Genomic DNA, 14,068 nt, shown 5'->3' on the forward strand with positions numbered 1-14,068 from the left:
AGACCTTTGAAAATTGTTTTTTATCCCATACCCCTCATGGTACACGTTTTCCATCCCCAGATATTCATGCCTTGTCTGACCCAAGGGATTTCTTTTTGGGTCTCTGCTCAAGAGGTGGCTTCAACTACTGACACTGCACTCTCTGGCTGGGGGACCCAATGGGAGGGTTTTTATGCACAGGGGAAATTATCTTATTTTTAAAAGTACCTCTGTATTAATATTCTGGATTTATGACTGGTAAGGTATACGCTTAGCTGCTTCGGAGCTGGTCCATTATGCTGCAGATGGACAACATGGTCCCTATGTTTTATATAAGCACACAAGGGGACACAGGGTCCAGACCTGGGGCAGGCAGCTACTTCCACATGGGCGATAGTTCTGGGACAATGCAGGCTGTCCATGTATCTGGGATGTTAAATGCAGAGGCAGCCCCAGCAGGGAAATGACTATGCTACAACGGGGCCCTAACCCAGGAGTACATACATCAGAGATTTGCAACCTGGGGGTACCTCAGGTTGATCTGTTTGCCACACAGGACAATGCAAAAGTTCTGAAGTTCTGTTTCTGTGCTGGCAGAGGCAGGGCCTCCTGGGAGATGCCTTCTGTGTTGGGAAGGGTGCTCTACTTCAGTGTCGATCAGGGTCTTAGGGAAAGCCATGAGGGAGGCATCAGAGATGATCTTAATTTCCCTCATTTGGACACATCAAATATGTTTTCCCACTTTACTACAGTCTCGAAGGAGGTCCTTTCACTTGCCAGGAAGACTTGACTGGTCCATTCCACACAGCGACCAATGTTGCCAAAGGTTGGCAGTATGCAGAAACGCTATAATTAATAGTGGAATTTCGTCATTCCACACACCTGCAATTTTAGTGAGAGATTGAAGTCCCAGTAGTGGTCTATTTATTCCCCACAGGTTTCCGGTCTTGCCAGAATCACAACAAAGGAGGCAATTTTTTTCCGCGCTTCTGCCCACCCTTGGCCGTCAGTCAAACAGAACAGCCAATGAACTGTTGTGTTCATGCTCCCGAAAAGCTCTTATCCCTTTACAAACAGTTTTTTAAAAACCCGAAAACACCAGTAGCAATAAATGTCTGTTCATTGTCCCAGAAGGACTTTTTTGCTGGCATTGGAGCTTGCGCTTAATTGTTTACATGCTCTTCATGTAAAAGATGGGTACAATTTCTGGCCAAAATTACAGGCAATGTCGAACAGGGGGCTGTATTGTGCTCGGGAAGTTTAAAGACAATTGCAGAAGGGAGCTTTGTTTTACTGTTAAACACTTCTGAATTGCTTGTGAAGGGACTTCAGCTGAAGAAGCCTCGCGCTCGCTTATGCGTTGCTTTCGACGGTTTATGTGGGGGGGGGGGGAATGGTGATCCCGTCTCCGGAAGCTCAGGGGCGGGAGCTAGGGAGGGACATTCTATCACTATTTTGAGAACGCACATGTCTTTTGCTGATATGTTGCGGATTGTGCTCAGAAGTCAAGCGCTTATTTTGGGGGGGGAATCCACTTTTTTGCACTCCCCCCTAATCGCTATAAAATTCCGAATGTTGCTGGACTTTTGCGGGAGTTTTGCGGTTTGTTGACGACATCATGCGGAACACTAAAATAATAGTGTTTACAAACTGTAAGACTTCAGCTACAGTTAAGTTGTGCGGAATGGACCGTTAGATTGTCCTCAGTGGGATGTTTCCTCATGATTTGGTCCGCCTCAGCCTGATGGCTTGGAGCAAAGGTCTAAATTTCAAATTCCCACAGCCCCAGTACGAGGAGGTTGTATCTGTATACATCAAGATGGCTTTCCATATGGTACCAGAGTAGGAAGTCTCCATACAGTGGGCCTTTACAATTAGTTTTTTTAGTATCTAAGATTTTCCTTCTCTTCCTTGCTGTTATTTCATGTTATCCCCATTTTTGAATTCCTCCCAGCAAGGGAGGTCCTGTGTCCCAGCCTTTCTGTTACAGTTTTGAGGCATGTTGCAGGACATGGTGTTCCTGGTCCTTCCCCATCTCCTGGGTTTGACAGTGAGAGGCTCCAACATTTCATGGATGTCAGGAGAGCCTTGTTATTTTACTTTAAAAGAACTTGAGAATTCTGCAAGGGGAATGCCCCATTGGTTTGTATCGTGGGACCCAATCAGGGCGAGCCCCCCCCCCCATTGTCTCGATGGATAGTGTCTATCATTAAAAGGTGTTATAGCACAGGTGGGTTAGATTGCCCCTGAAGGGTTAGGGCTCACTCCACTGAGACATTGGCCTCTTCTGCAGCATTCCATGATGGAGTTCCAGCAGCCAAGAGCTGCAGAGCTGCAACGTGGACTTCAGCGGATACGTTTGTCTGCCATTCTGCCTTAAAACTCAAGAGGGGAAAGCAGTTTTGCATTCACTCTTTAAGGGAATGGAACATGTCCCACCTCCTTGTGAGCAGCTTGCTGGAATCCCCATGTGGGACTGCACAGAAGGCTGATGATGAACACAGGGTGGCACTTCCCGTAACTCTTGTTCATCAAGCATCTTCTGTCCAGGCACCCAGAGCCTACTTGTTCTGCTTTGGTGGTACTAGAGGTGGTGGGGGTGCTGCCACAAAGGAGCACATGAGCTCTGGCTCACAGCACCCCCTAGAACCATCTAGCTGTCGGACCTCTCTCGTGGCAGGCCTGCTTTCGTGCAGCCCCCATGTGTGCCTGCACAGAAACTGCTCAATGAACAGCAGTAGCGGGAAGTGCAGCCCTGTGTTCTTCCCCACCACCAAGCCTGCTTTCTTTCCCTTAAGGGGCAAACGTGGCTGAGATCTCCAATGGCAGCTGGCAAACCTGACGTAAAGAAAGGCGGGAGTTATAGTGCTCAGCCACCGGCAGGCCAGCGATTGTCCTTCTGCTTGCCCGTGGCTGCTGGCTGGTCCCTCTACAAGAGCATAGAGGGCTTCTGAGCCAGTTATTGACTGTTCCTTGAGTAATATTGGGCCAATGTTTGAAAAGTTTTTAAAATATCTAGAACTGGTTCTTTCCTTCTCCCAATTCGGAATCAGAATCACACAGAGCTGGAAGAGACCATGGAGGGCCATCCGGTCCAGCCTTCTCCCACCTTAAAAATCATCCACTCCTGACAGGGGCTCATAATCGCCCCCGAAAAACTTCCAATGAAGGAGGCACCACCACCCTTCGAGGAGGCAGATGCCATCTACGAAGAGCCCTCACGAAGAGCCAGAAAATGCTTCCTAATAGTTGAACTCCTTGTTCCAAGTCCTTGCCTCTAAAGCTGCAGCCAATGAGTTGCCCCCCTCTTCAACCGGCATCCGTTTCACATATCCCCCTCCCCCCTGGCCCTCTTCTTCCCCATTGCTCAGCCTCCCCTCCTCGTAAGGCGTGAATCCGCCCTAACGCCCCTTCTCTGAACCCGCTCCAAGTTGTCCGTATTCTTCACCATTCACAAGACCTTATTTTGCTTTCAAATGGAAGCACTTTATTCAGTAGAGTTCTGTCGCCAGAAACAAATGGAACAAAACACCAGAGCCTCTTAAAAACACACTTTGGGTTACGAAACCCACACAAAGACATTAAGATGCCACCAAGACCGAGATAGGAAAGAATTCTGCGTAGAAACACCCACAAATCAATGTGTTTTTTTAAAAAAAGTGCTTGATGTATGTTAAAATATAATTTGGCTTATTTTTAAAATCTTTTTGACACTTCAAGCATGAAAGGAGTGGAATCAATATGCAGAACAACCTTTGAAAAATATTTAGCATTAAACACAACTTTCAGTAAATATGTTTTTTTTCCTTTTGTGTATTTACAGATGTTAAGAAAAGGTAGTCAGACAAGGAAGGGAGGGGAGCCGGGGGGGAGGGGGGGCAACACACAGAAAGGGACATGAGGATCCCCCTTCAGCAAGACTGTGATAGTCGAGAAGTTTTTAGAAACTGGCTCCAGGCGCCGTCTAATGTTAACAGTGTTCCTTCCTAGGCGAGGTCTCTGTGTGTATGCCTAAGCCCATACGGCTCTCCTGCGTGTGTTCTCTGGGCTTCTTGTGGAAGGACTGCATCGTTTTCTGTACACGGAACTGGGAAGCCTGTGTCCACTGGAGCGTCCAGGACACAAAACTCTTCTGGATTGGTGCCAGTGATGTCTAAGGCAAGGTCCGTGGCAACCTCTTCATCGTGCCCCAAATGCCTAAGCCCCTCCCCCTTTTGGCAGCCTACAAATCTTGTTGCCTCCTGGCTGGAAGGGCTGATGGGCAGGCAGGTGGGTGTCAAGGAGCACTTTGCGGTGAGGACAGAATCAAGGTTTTTAAGAGCAGCCATAGCTGGATCATCACCCGAGCTCTGACCCCAACTTGACAATGGGCACTGCAGATCTTCACTCCAGCCCATCCCCTTGAGCACCAGGTGTGTGGGCAGTTCGTCAACATTTGAAGTACATCCCTCTTTAAAATCTCCCCTCCCATTGAAATATTTTTAAAGGAGGCCGAACCACTGTTGTTGGTGATGCTATGGACACTAGCCAATCAATACCTTCCACAGCTGCCTTTGTGCTGCTTCAGACTGGACTGCGCAGGAAACTTTTCCCTGAGCTCAGCGTAAGGCAAATATCCAGTGAGGGCGCTTACAAATCAGCATCGCTGCTCTTTAAAACGTCAGGGCTGCTTTCACACGCTCCCCCCTCAAGGTCACTCAAAATGTGCACTTAGAAAAAGGGAGGCTTTGGATTAACGTTAGATGGTGGCTGAAGCGGCCTATAACCCCTGCCCTCTGCCAGTTCCTTGAGGCCTGAGGCTCCCGAGGCCTCCGTTTGTAAAAACTCCTCCGACGGCCTCTTCCCAGATGAGCCAGACCGACCGACCTTGCAGTCTCAAGTCAGACGTTCCTGGTAGGGTGACAATAATATACTGTCCACCTAGATTAAATATCTCTCTATTTATATATGTATATTAAAAAGCAGACTTTTCTCTTTTACATTGATGGCACCAAGACCAAAAATAAAAAAGGAGGAGGAGGAGGAGGCGGGCAGAAGACGCAGGCTGCTCCTGGGTCCAACAGCCCCTTAAGACCGCCACGGACACATGCAGGCATCCCCTTGCACCTCTTGGGTTTCTGCTGCACCTGAGAACGAAGGGTCATCTGCTGACAGCTTAACTCCGTTGGGGATGTCCAGGCCAGCCCTCCTGGGACAACGGGGACCTTGTGTGGGTGCTCCAGCAGCTGGGCCCTCCAAGTGGAAGGTCTTCCCTTCAGCAGACTTTTGGCACTATCTGACAACTATTTCCACGGAAAGAGGGCTGCACTGGCCAGCGAACCAAAGCGAATACTAGGCGAGATTTTAATTTCTGAAAGGGAGTTGGGCGCCAGGCTTTCTTGTGGTTTCCATCTCCTGTTGCTGCTGGAACCCCTGAACTTGGGCTGTGGCAGTGCCCAGTCCTGTCTGCCGTCCCTTGCCTTTCCTCTCAGGCATCACGAGGAGGAGAGAGCTCGGTCTTAAGTGGCCACAGCAGAAGGACTGGTGCCCCATTGCCCCCTGCAGGGTGCTGTTGGGGGCCCACCAGGCTATTTCCCATGGCCAGGGGCAGACTGAGAAGTGGGTGCGAATTAGCTCAGCCATCGCTCCCCCCTGGAAGCCCCTGGTGAAGCAAGTCCCAGGACCCATGCAGGGTCTTGGCCAAGGGGCTCCGGAGGTTTGCTCAGGGCGGCTGGGGCTAGGCCAGGCTTTGCTGCTGCCCCACCAGGTAATTAGTGGCAAGTTAAATGGCTGGTTCGCTCCTGACAGCCCCATACAAAGATCACTCGTGGACCAGCCCTTTTCCCACAGGGGCCAAATGGCTATTTCCAGGAAACCGTCTGCCGTGCATAAGGCAGCAGCCCTCCCTTGCTGTTGCCCACCTGCAACAAAGTCCCCTGCCTCTGAACATGGAGGTTCCGTTCAATTGCAAGGACTCAAAACTGTGGCTCTGCCGTCCCCCCTCTCTCGCGCCCCCTTCCGGGACTGAATGGCAAAGCAGAGGCAAAGTGTGCCCAGGTGAGGCTCCAGGAGGCTCCAGGCCCAGCTGCGTGCACACGCCAGGAATCCCCACCCACTCTCTTGTCCCTTTGCTGGGTTGTGGCTGAGAAACATCCCTGCTGAGGGCCACCCACCATCTCCAAGCACGGCATTTACGGGGACTGGAAAGAGATTTCCACCCGGCCGGGTGTAGCGGGGATAGCTCAAGCTCGGGAAGCCCTCAGCGTGAAGAGGAGCTTGGGTTTCCCCACCTGGGCTGATGTGGGGGCAGTTGGGAACGGCGAGTGGCTGCAGGCCCACTTGATCCAGAACCTGCCAACGTTTCGGAGGCAGAAGAGGAGCTTGAATCCCAGCCGTCTCCGATCAGCAATCAGTCTTCTCGTGGATCACCCAGAGGGGGGCAGTTTGTAGAATTGGGGTTGCGGTCTCTCCGCTGTGAGCCAGTGCTGCTGACGCGCTCGCCCCCCCCCCCCCGCTTTGCCTCAAATGATCAACAGCACGTGGACAAAAATCAAAGAACAAACCCACGTGAGAAGCCGGGGTTGGGTCGTGACAAAGCAGAGTGCAATTTTGGTTCAACACAGGGCTTTTTGTGAAAAGCAGAAATAAATAACACAAGAGCACACACACTGACATGCAAAGAGCAGAAGCCAGATGAAGGAGCCAAATAAATTAAATGTGGCAGGAGAGCCGTAAACCGTGCCCCTCAAAAGGCAGGCGGGCGCAGGCAGCAGGGCGAGCAGGCAGGTGGGCAGGCGGTGGAAAGAGTGGTCTGTGGCCAGAAGGCGGCAGGGGCAGGCATGGGAGGGGAGGGGAGGGGCAACGGGCTGGGGGAAGGTCAAATGACCATCTTGGGCACCCTCTCCTTACATCTCTCTGGGCATCTGCTGGCAGTTATCTGGCAGCTTGGTAAGGGCTGGATTTGGAATTTTATTGTTTGGTTTTATTGTCAAATCTTGTTGTGAGCTGCCGTGGGCTAGCTGGCTAGGTGCAATGGCATACAAACCTAATAATAAATGAATAAAATTAGAAAATTGGCTGAGAAACTCATTTTCCTCTCCCACTTCCACAGCGGGCAGAAAATGTAATGCAGGAGTGGGGGGCTGCTCCCCCACTATACAAGAGGCAGGGCGAGGGCCAACTCTGGGCATAAAAGTGCAAGAAGGAACTGGAGGTGCCGCTGGGCCTGTGACCGGGAGAGGCAGCAGGGCAGCCCCTGTTTCTGGGCAAGGGCAAGACACACCAAGAGAAGTCTCTCTCTCTTTAGGAGAAAAGGATGTCTGAAGAATTGTCAGGCACATTTTCAGACTGTAAACTGCTGATTTGTTACCCACTGATGGCAGCTGCACATGTAGAGTCACTATGTTTTCCGCTGTGCTGCCCTGTCCCCTGGCTGGTGGCCAACCTGGGTCTGCCTCTGGGGAACGTGTTCATTGGCCTCCTCGGCTGCACCGCCCCACAAGTGGAGGCATGACTTGATCTCACTGACAAGATGGTCTCAGCCATCAGAGGGGCTTTCTGGAGCAATTGGTGCTTTTCAGTGCTGGTGGGGCCAAAGGAGATCCTTAATTATCTCCCTATATTCAGAATGACTAAGAAACTCACTTCTAAGGTTGCTCAGTGGTGCCCTGAAATATCTGCAAGGGGCAGCTCACCAGGGCGGCACGCCCACTGCAGGCTCCCAGTTTCTAAGCCTTTCCTTCTGTGGTCTGAGCACAGCAATTCTCAAGGTGGAGGGAATTAAATTAAACAACCTGGAGGCCGCCCCAATTCCCAGCTGTGCCTCTGACTTCTGCACTGAGAGAGGCTGGGGAGCCCTTCATGGGCAGTGCAAGTAGCGCCAGGCTTGGTCTCTGAAATATCCAGGTCCTGGAACGCCTGCAGCCTTCGCCTTGCAGATCCCCGTGAGAGTGGACCGGTCTGAGCCGGGCTGGCCAGGGGAGGAAGCAGCTTCCCACGCTCAAGGGAAGGAGAGAGCCAGAGATGCGGCTGGGTTAGGATCTCAGTGTGGCCTTAAAGGAACGGGGTGACCATACGCCAGTTCTTGGCCTCCGTTCCCCATCTGGAAAATGCGGCTGACCATCCCCCACCCCAAATCTTTTTAAGAAGACACTTGGCTGGGCAGATGCCGTGAGGAACTAGAGTGGGAGTTCCAGGGTGCCTCTCCCTGATGTGCCTCAGAAGCCCCCCCCCCCCCCGAAACTGTGAACAGGAAGGGAAGGAGGGGCGGGGTTAGTGAATGCAGCAGGGAGCATGCCAGAGGCTTTTGCAAGCAACGGATGGAGGGCATTGAGGGATCTGGGGTGGACCCTACACTTTGAGCCTGGGGAGTCTCACTCTCTCCCCCCTCTGCCGACTCTGTTCCCAGCAGGGGAGTCTACAGAGGTAGGAACATCATTGTTTTAAAATCTGGACGTGAAATTGGGTGCTTTAAAATAAATCAGACCATTTGTTTCTCCTCCTGCAAGAAGCTCGCCCCGAGGGTCTTGCGCCAGCAGCCAACACTTTTAGGAATCTAAAAACATAAAGAGAAAGAGAGAGAAGAGGCTTCATTAGGCACCCCTCAGACGGGAGAGCGTAGAGGAGGGGAAGGAGCAGCACTCCCACGGTGGGGTGTTGGAGGAGGTGGAGCCCATCCCTTGCCAAAGACCTTTAGGGCAGGAAAGGGATAGGGGGTGGGTGGGTATGCAGCATTCTTTAAAAAGGAAGCTTCTCATGAAGGCACTGTGTTAAAAAAATGCTCATTTCCCACCATTTCCTCACCACAACCCTGTGAGGAAGGCCAAGCTGTGAGTTTGTGACAGACCCAAGAGCTGCCTCCTCTTATCCAAAGCTCCAGGGAGCTCCCGAAAGCCCTGACAGGGAGGGGATGGTTCCATTGCACAGTGTGAACACCAGTGGCTCCTGCTTGGATTAGCACAGGGGAGTTAAGTGGAGCTGGGAATCAGCAGAGCCACTGGAAACTTCCGTGGAAGCCCACGGAAAGATGCTGGGCTCTCACCCGTCTGAATCTGGCCGTGGCACATTCAGCACTTGGGGGAAGGGGGCGTTTTCCCCCATGCCTGGCCACTGGTGGACCAGAGAGCCCAGGAGAACAAAGGGCGGAAGGAAGGCACCTGTTATCTCTGGGCCATCTGAAGCCTGAACCCAAGATGCTCAACTCCCCTTCCTTTGCTATTGCCAGAGCAACAGGGATGCTTAGGCCTGCACTGAAATCTCCCCCCCCCCCCTCACAAAAAGCAAACATCACCTCTGCCTCCCCAGCTGCCCCACTGAGGACGTTCTTCAAGCCCAGGGAAGTTGGGAGGCAGGGAGGGATTCAAGGGCAGCGGGGCAGCTGAGGGAGCCCCTCCCAGGTCCCCCCCTCCGGGAAGGCCCAGACCCACTGATGCCACCTGGACCATGGGCCCTTGTCTAGTCGACCGCAGATGGCAGTGCACAGAGGTACTGGGCAAAGCCAGGCCAAGGATACAGGGGTCAAGTGAATGGGAGGTTGCAGGTGGACCGCAGCCCTGGCTGCAGCCCTGAGCTCTTTGCTGAGGGCCAGTCTGCCTTGACTCCATGGCTCCTGAGAGAGCTCTGTCCACAGGCAACTTAGCAAGGGGCTCCCACATCTGCCACATCTCCCACACACACAAAGCTTCTTTCCCAGGGTTTGTCAACCCCCTGGGCTGCAGGGCTGTGGCTTCACTGCTCTCTGGTGGTGGGAGGGGCTGTCGAGCTTGGAGATGTTTATTCCCCCCCCATCACTGTGAACCCAGGAAGTGGGGTGGGGAGTGGTAAGACTCTCCCAAGAAAACCGGGAATCGGTGGAGCAAATTGATCCTCTTTGGAGATAAGCCCAGGCAGGGAATACTCCCCCCCCCCCCCCCGTTCCTCCTCTGTACTGCAACTGATTGGACAGCTAAAGTCTCAGCCACCCCCAACTGCCAGTAAAGAGCATCCATGGGTGGATAAGTCAATGTATTCGGTAGCCGGGTACTTAAAGAAAACCTCACAAGCTTGAGAAAATAAAAGTCGTTTTTTTTTATTACAGGAAGGGGAACGGCAGTACAGCTAGGAGGAGAAATGCAACAGAATTTTTAAAAAAGTAACTCAAAATGGTTCTAGCTTTTGACAAACCTCAGCAATGAATGCAGAATTTCCTATAAAGTTGACTCTGATGCAGGAAAGGGAGAAACACAGAGGGAAAAAATAAAATAATTTAAATGACATAACCAGCGCTTGTGCATGACTCGGTAGGTTAAACAAAACAAAAGATTCAGTTAGCTAGAAAAGACAAAAACAGATCAATACAATATTGATATCAAAAAGTCCCTCCCCACAAAAAAACCCTCCCATTCAAAACAAGGGAAGTGAAAATTCATGTCACCTTTTACTTTTAAGTTAAATTATGTACAAATAATTTTCCTTTCCAGAAAGAAAACAATGAATAACCTATTTAATTTTTTTCTTTAAATAATTACTATCAAGAGATTGTATACAATACCTTCTTTAAAAAGGGAAGAAATTTGGCAAGTGTTAAAAAGATCACACTGTCCATCCTAGTTTGAAAGTGCATGGGTGTTGTTTCTGATCCAGAGAAAGACTCACCTGGCCTGCAAGCCAAAATTGGGGGGTGCAATTTACATTCTGGGAAGAGAGGGAGAAGCTGGGGGTCCCTGCAGGAGCCAGATCTCCAGCATCACTCTTCCAGGAAGAAACCCCACGGCTTTCAGAAGAAATACAGGATGTCTTTGCAAAATCGTATTCCAAAATCCATCTCTGTCTTGCAAGATGAATGTAGAGGGTACCACTTACAGGGCAGAGTTGCAAAGTGGGAGGAAAGGTGCTTCACTGCCCTCCCTTCCCTCTCTCCCCCACCCCATGCTCTTATTTCCTGTCTCTGAGTGCATCTCAAAGGAAAACTGCCATGGGGTGGTGTGCGGAGAGGGGAAGAGTTGCAAGTCTCCCTCCGGGCCACTAATTGTCTCCCTGCAGATCCCCCTTTGGGTATTTTTTGGGTATTAATTATTTTCCCAGCTATCCAAAATGGCCTACTTTTTTGGCCTAATTTTGGCCTAATGGCCTAATTTTTTTTAATACTGGGGGGGGGGGAAGTTAGGAGAGGGACCAGTGACTATGCTGCAAATGTGGCGTTTCTGCCTCAAAAAACATCCTCTCCCAAGAGCCCCAGATACTGCCAGATTGGTTCTCCATTGTAGACCACGGACTACAATAATTACAATTCTAAGCTGTAATGGAGCTGAAAAAATTCAGCATTCCCAAAAATTACCAAACCTGAGTACATATCAGTATTAGGATTTAGGGAATATAAGGAAATACCAATATTTTTGGGGTCCAATATATGAAACCTGAAAAATACCTTATGCCCCCTCCCTCTATTTGGTGCCCTGCTGCTCTCCGTTGTTCTGCACGGACCCTGTGTTCCCTACTAAGGTAATGCCAAGGGTTGTATCTTGGGGAAGAGGAGGGCGGAAGTCTTCCCAAGAAGGGATGCGTTCTGATTAGTGATCCCAGTCAGTCACACATTCTGTCCTAGCATCCCAAGCAGGGATGGCCGAGTGGCATTGTTCAGCTTGGCAGAAACCACCTGTGGGTCAGGCAGGGAAGCTTGACAGAAATTTGCTCCCCCCCCCTCCAACATGTCAGGCCACAGACAGGTATGGGCTGTTAAAAATGTGGACTAGGACCTTTTTGTTAGCTTTGACAGCCACCGGGATTGGAGCCTTGCAAGCAGAATAGTCTACCCTACTCTGCTTAAGCCCCATAGCCTGAGAGGCAAGTTGTTGGTTCTCGCCTTCCCTGCCCCTACCTCAGCAGGACGATTTCCCAGAACCATGGCTGGGGGGTTGGGACATCATCAGGCTGAACAAGGAGCCGGGACTGATGCAGCTTGGCTCAATAGCATGAGCATCCCTGAACCATGCACTTATGGCACGCTAAGGATATTGCACCGTCTGTCTTGCCACAGGATGGCAAGGGGGCAGGATGGGACATACAGCCCATGCTGACTCTTACCAGGCCAGGAAACTCAAAGGGCCACTCACTGCCTACCCTAACGGAGCCTGCTTTGTCTGAGCAACTCCGTGCAAAGCGGAGAACCTCTGCCCAGGGCCCAGCTCCGTTCCACTAGCAGAGGTGCTTTGTGCTCTGGCTCGAATGGGTCACCATCGGAGGGACTTTTCAGGATCCAATCCATTAACAAGGCAGGGAGGAGCCACTAACTGAAAGGGGAGGTGGGTGGGTGGGAAATGTTTAAATCCTGCTCTCCCCCCCCCCCCCCCCACTACCAGATTCTCTTCCCGGCTGTGCTTTTGGCAAGTTCTGAACAAAGCCAGCTAGGATAGAAAGGGGGAAAGATCAAGTGAGCAGGTGCTGAACGCTGCTTTCACATAGGTTGAATACTGGACTTTTAACGCACTTGTGAGGCAAACCACCCGATTCCTCCCTGCAAGGGATAATGGGTGTAGAAACAGGGTCCATCTTGCAGGTACTACTAAGTGGGCCTCTCAGCCTCTTGTCAGCTGCAAGGCTGGCTCTTGGTAAGAACTGGGGGATCACAGGAGGGGATGGGGAAAGCCAGGAGTAGGGAGGTCATCTTCCAGAGAGTTCTTGCTAAGATGCATTCTGATTGGTTCATCGTCATCATCATTATCGCCTGATCCTGGTGGGTCAACTGGCCGAAGGGTTTGAAGAAAGTGAGACTAGCTTGGATGCTGGTGGACCAAAGCCTCAAATATGCTTGTTTGCATATGGGCAGCACCAAACAAAATGTTTGAGCTAAGACCTGGTATTTCTTGACTGTAAGACTACCATCTAATGCAAGGGTAGTCAAACTGCGGCCCTCCAGATGTACATGGACTACAATTCCCAGGAGCCCTTGCCAACATTCGCAGGCGAATGCTGGCAAGGGCTCCTGGGAATTGTAGTCCATGGACATCTGGAGGGCCGCAGTTTGACTACCCCTGATCTAATGCAACCTTTGATTGTGTTAGATACTTAAGCTAGCTTTTATTTTCTGCTTGCTTTTAGAAACCTGTTGCTTACTGATAACCTGATATTCTGAAATTTGTTCTAATGAACACTACATCTATTTTTACAAAATCTGTCTCCTGTGTCGCCTTGCCCTGAGAGTTCTGGTCCAGACTCCTTGATAGCACTTCAGCCACCGCTTGCAACTGGGTCTTCTTGTGTGAAACAGGGAGATCCAACTGCAAAGGACTGCTGAAAGTGCAATGGGAGTGCATTATCCAACACGTGGCCTGTCTCTTCCAGTCACAGATCTTCTCTAGAGAAAGCTGCCCTTGGAGCCACCCCCCCAAAACAAACAAGCAAACAAACAAACAATGAAAGGATAATAGCCACAGAGATGGGAAATGGGGGGGGGGGTGGAGTGGGAATAGGGAGGGGGCCAGACATGGAGCAGCCAGGGAGGATGAGCTGAAAGGAAGGCCACGCAGGACAGGGATCCAGTGGTTGAGCAAGCGGGCATCCCTGCTCTGCAGGCCAAATGACGCTGTTGAACTCTGAACTCTGCAAGTTTCTCTCGGCGCTAATCATCCAGAAGCGGCCCAGTTTTTAACCAAAAAGGTCAAAGCATAAATGTTTCCAATGAAATTAATTTTGGGCAGACTAGCACCAGTGCTGTGTGTTAGTAGCCACATGGGGGGAAGGGGAAGGGGGAAGAAAAGAATGCCGTGTGGCACAGGGTGCAAACTGGAGGTTATGGAGCATGTGTGGCTGCCAGGGAGACCAGCTCTCGCCCGCCTCCTCCCCAGGAACCCTGGGATGCTCAAAGAAGCCCCGCCCCCTGCAGGTGGCAGCCAGTGAGGCGGGGTGAGGCTGAGGCCTCGCCCCATGGCAAGACACACCCTGCACATGCATGGCTGGACACACAGAAGCCCATCAGGGCACCCCTGGCGAATGATTGCTTTGCATGCGACAACTGTTGCTAGGCTGGCTCACTCCAGGCATCGGCAACAAAATAATGTCCCTAAGACACAGGAGAGGTTGTCGAAAAGACACAATTTACATTCCAGTGAAATTAACCGCTTAACAAAACAAGAAA

At 51.1% G+C, this 14,068-nt stretch overlaps 2 protein-coding genes across 4 annotated transcripts in view; one reads left to right on the forward strand and one right to left on the reverse strand.

Annotated features, from left to right (window-relative positions):
- USP20 (ubiquitin specific peptidase 20) overlaps positions 1–3,772 on the forward strand; it is a 63,589-nt gene extending 59,817 nt beyond the window's left edge. Inside the window, exon 26 of one of the 2 annotated variants that reach the window (XM_077304868.1) lies at positions 3,033–3,772. The gene's annotated coding sequence lies outside the window, so the exon portion shown is untranslated. Of the gene's footprint in view, positions 1–2,777; positions 2,991–3,032 lie in introns of those variants that run through there. The other variant, XM_077304870.1, reaches the window with a different exon arrangement.
- Positions 3,441–14,068, reverse strand: part of FNBP1 (formin binding protein 1) — a 208,859-nt gene continuing 198,231 nt past the window's right edge. The window contains exons 18-19 of one of the 2 annotated variants that reach the window (XM_077304874.1): positions 10,120–10,156; positions 3,441–8,512 (exon numbers count right to left, since the gene is read on the reverse strand). In XM_077304874.1, coding sequence (XP_077160989.1) covers positions 10,143–10,156 — 14 coding nt within the window. In that variant the 3' untranslated portion in view covers positions 3,441–8,512; positions 10,120–10,142. The remainder of the gene's footprint in view (positions 8,513–10,119; positions 10,157–14,068) is intronic. The other variant, XM_077304875.1, reaches the window with a different exon arrangement.

Source organism: Paroedura picta, chromosome 12 (assembly GCF_049243985.1).
Source record: "Paroedura picta isolate Pp20150507F chromosome 12, Ppicta_v3.0, whole genome shotgun sequence".
Lineage (NCBI taxonomy): Eukaryota > Metazoa > Chordata > Lepidosauria > Squamata > Gekkonidae > Paroedura > Paroedura picta.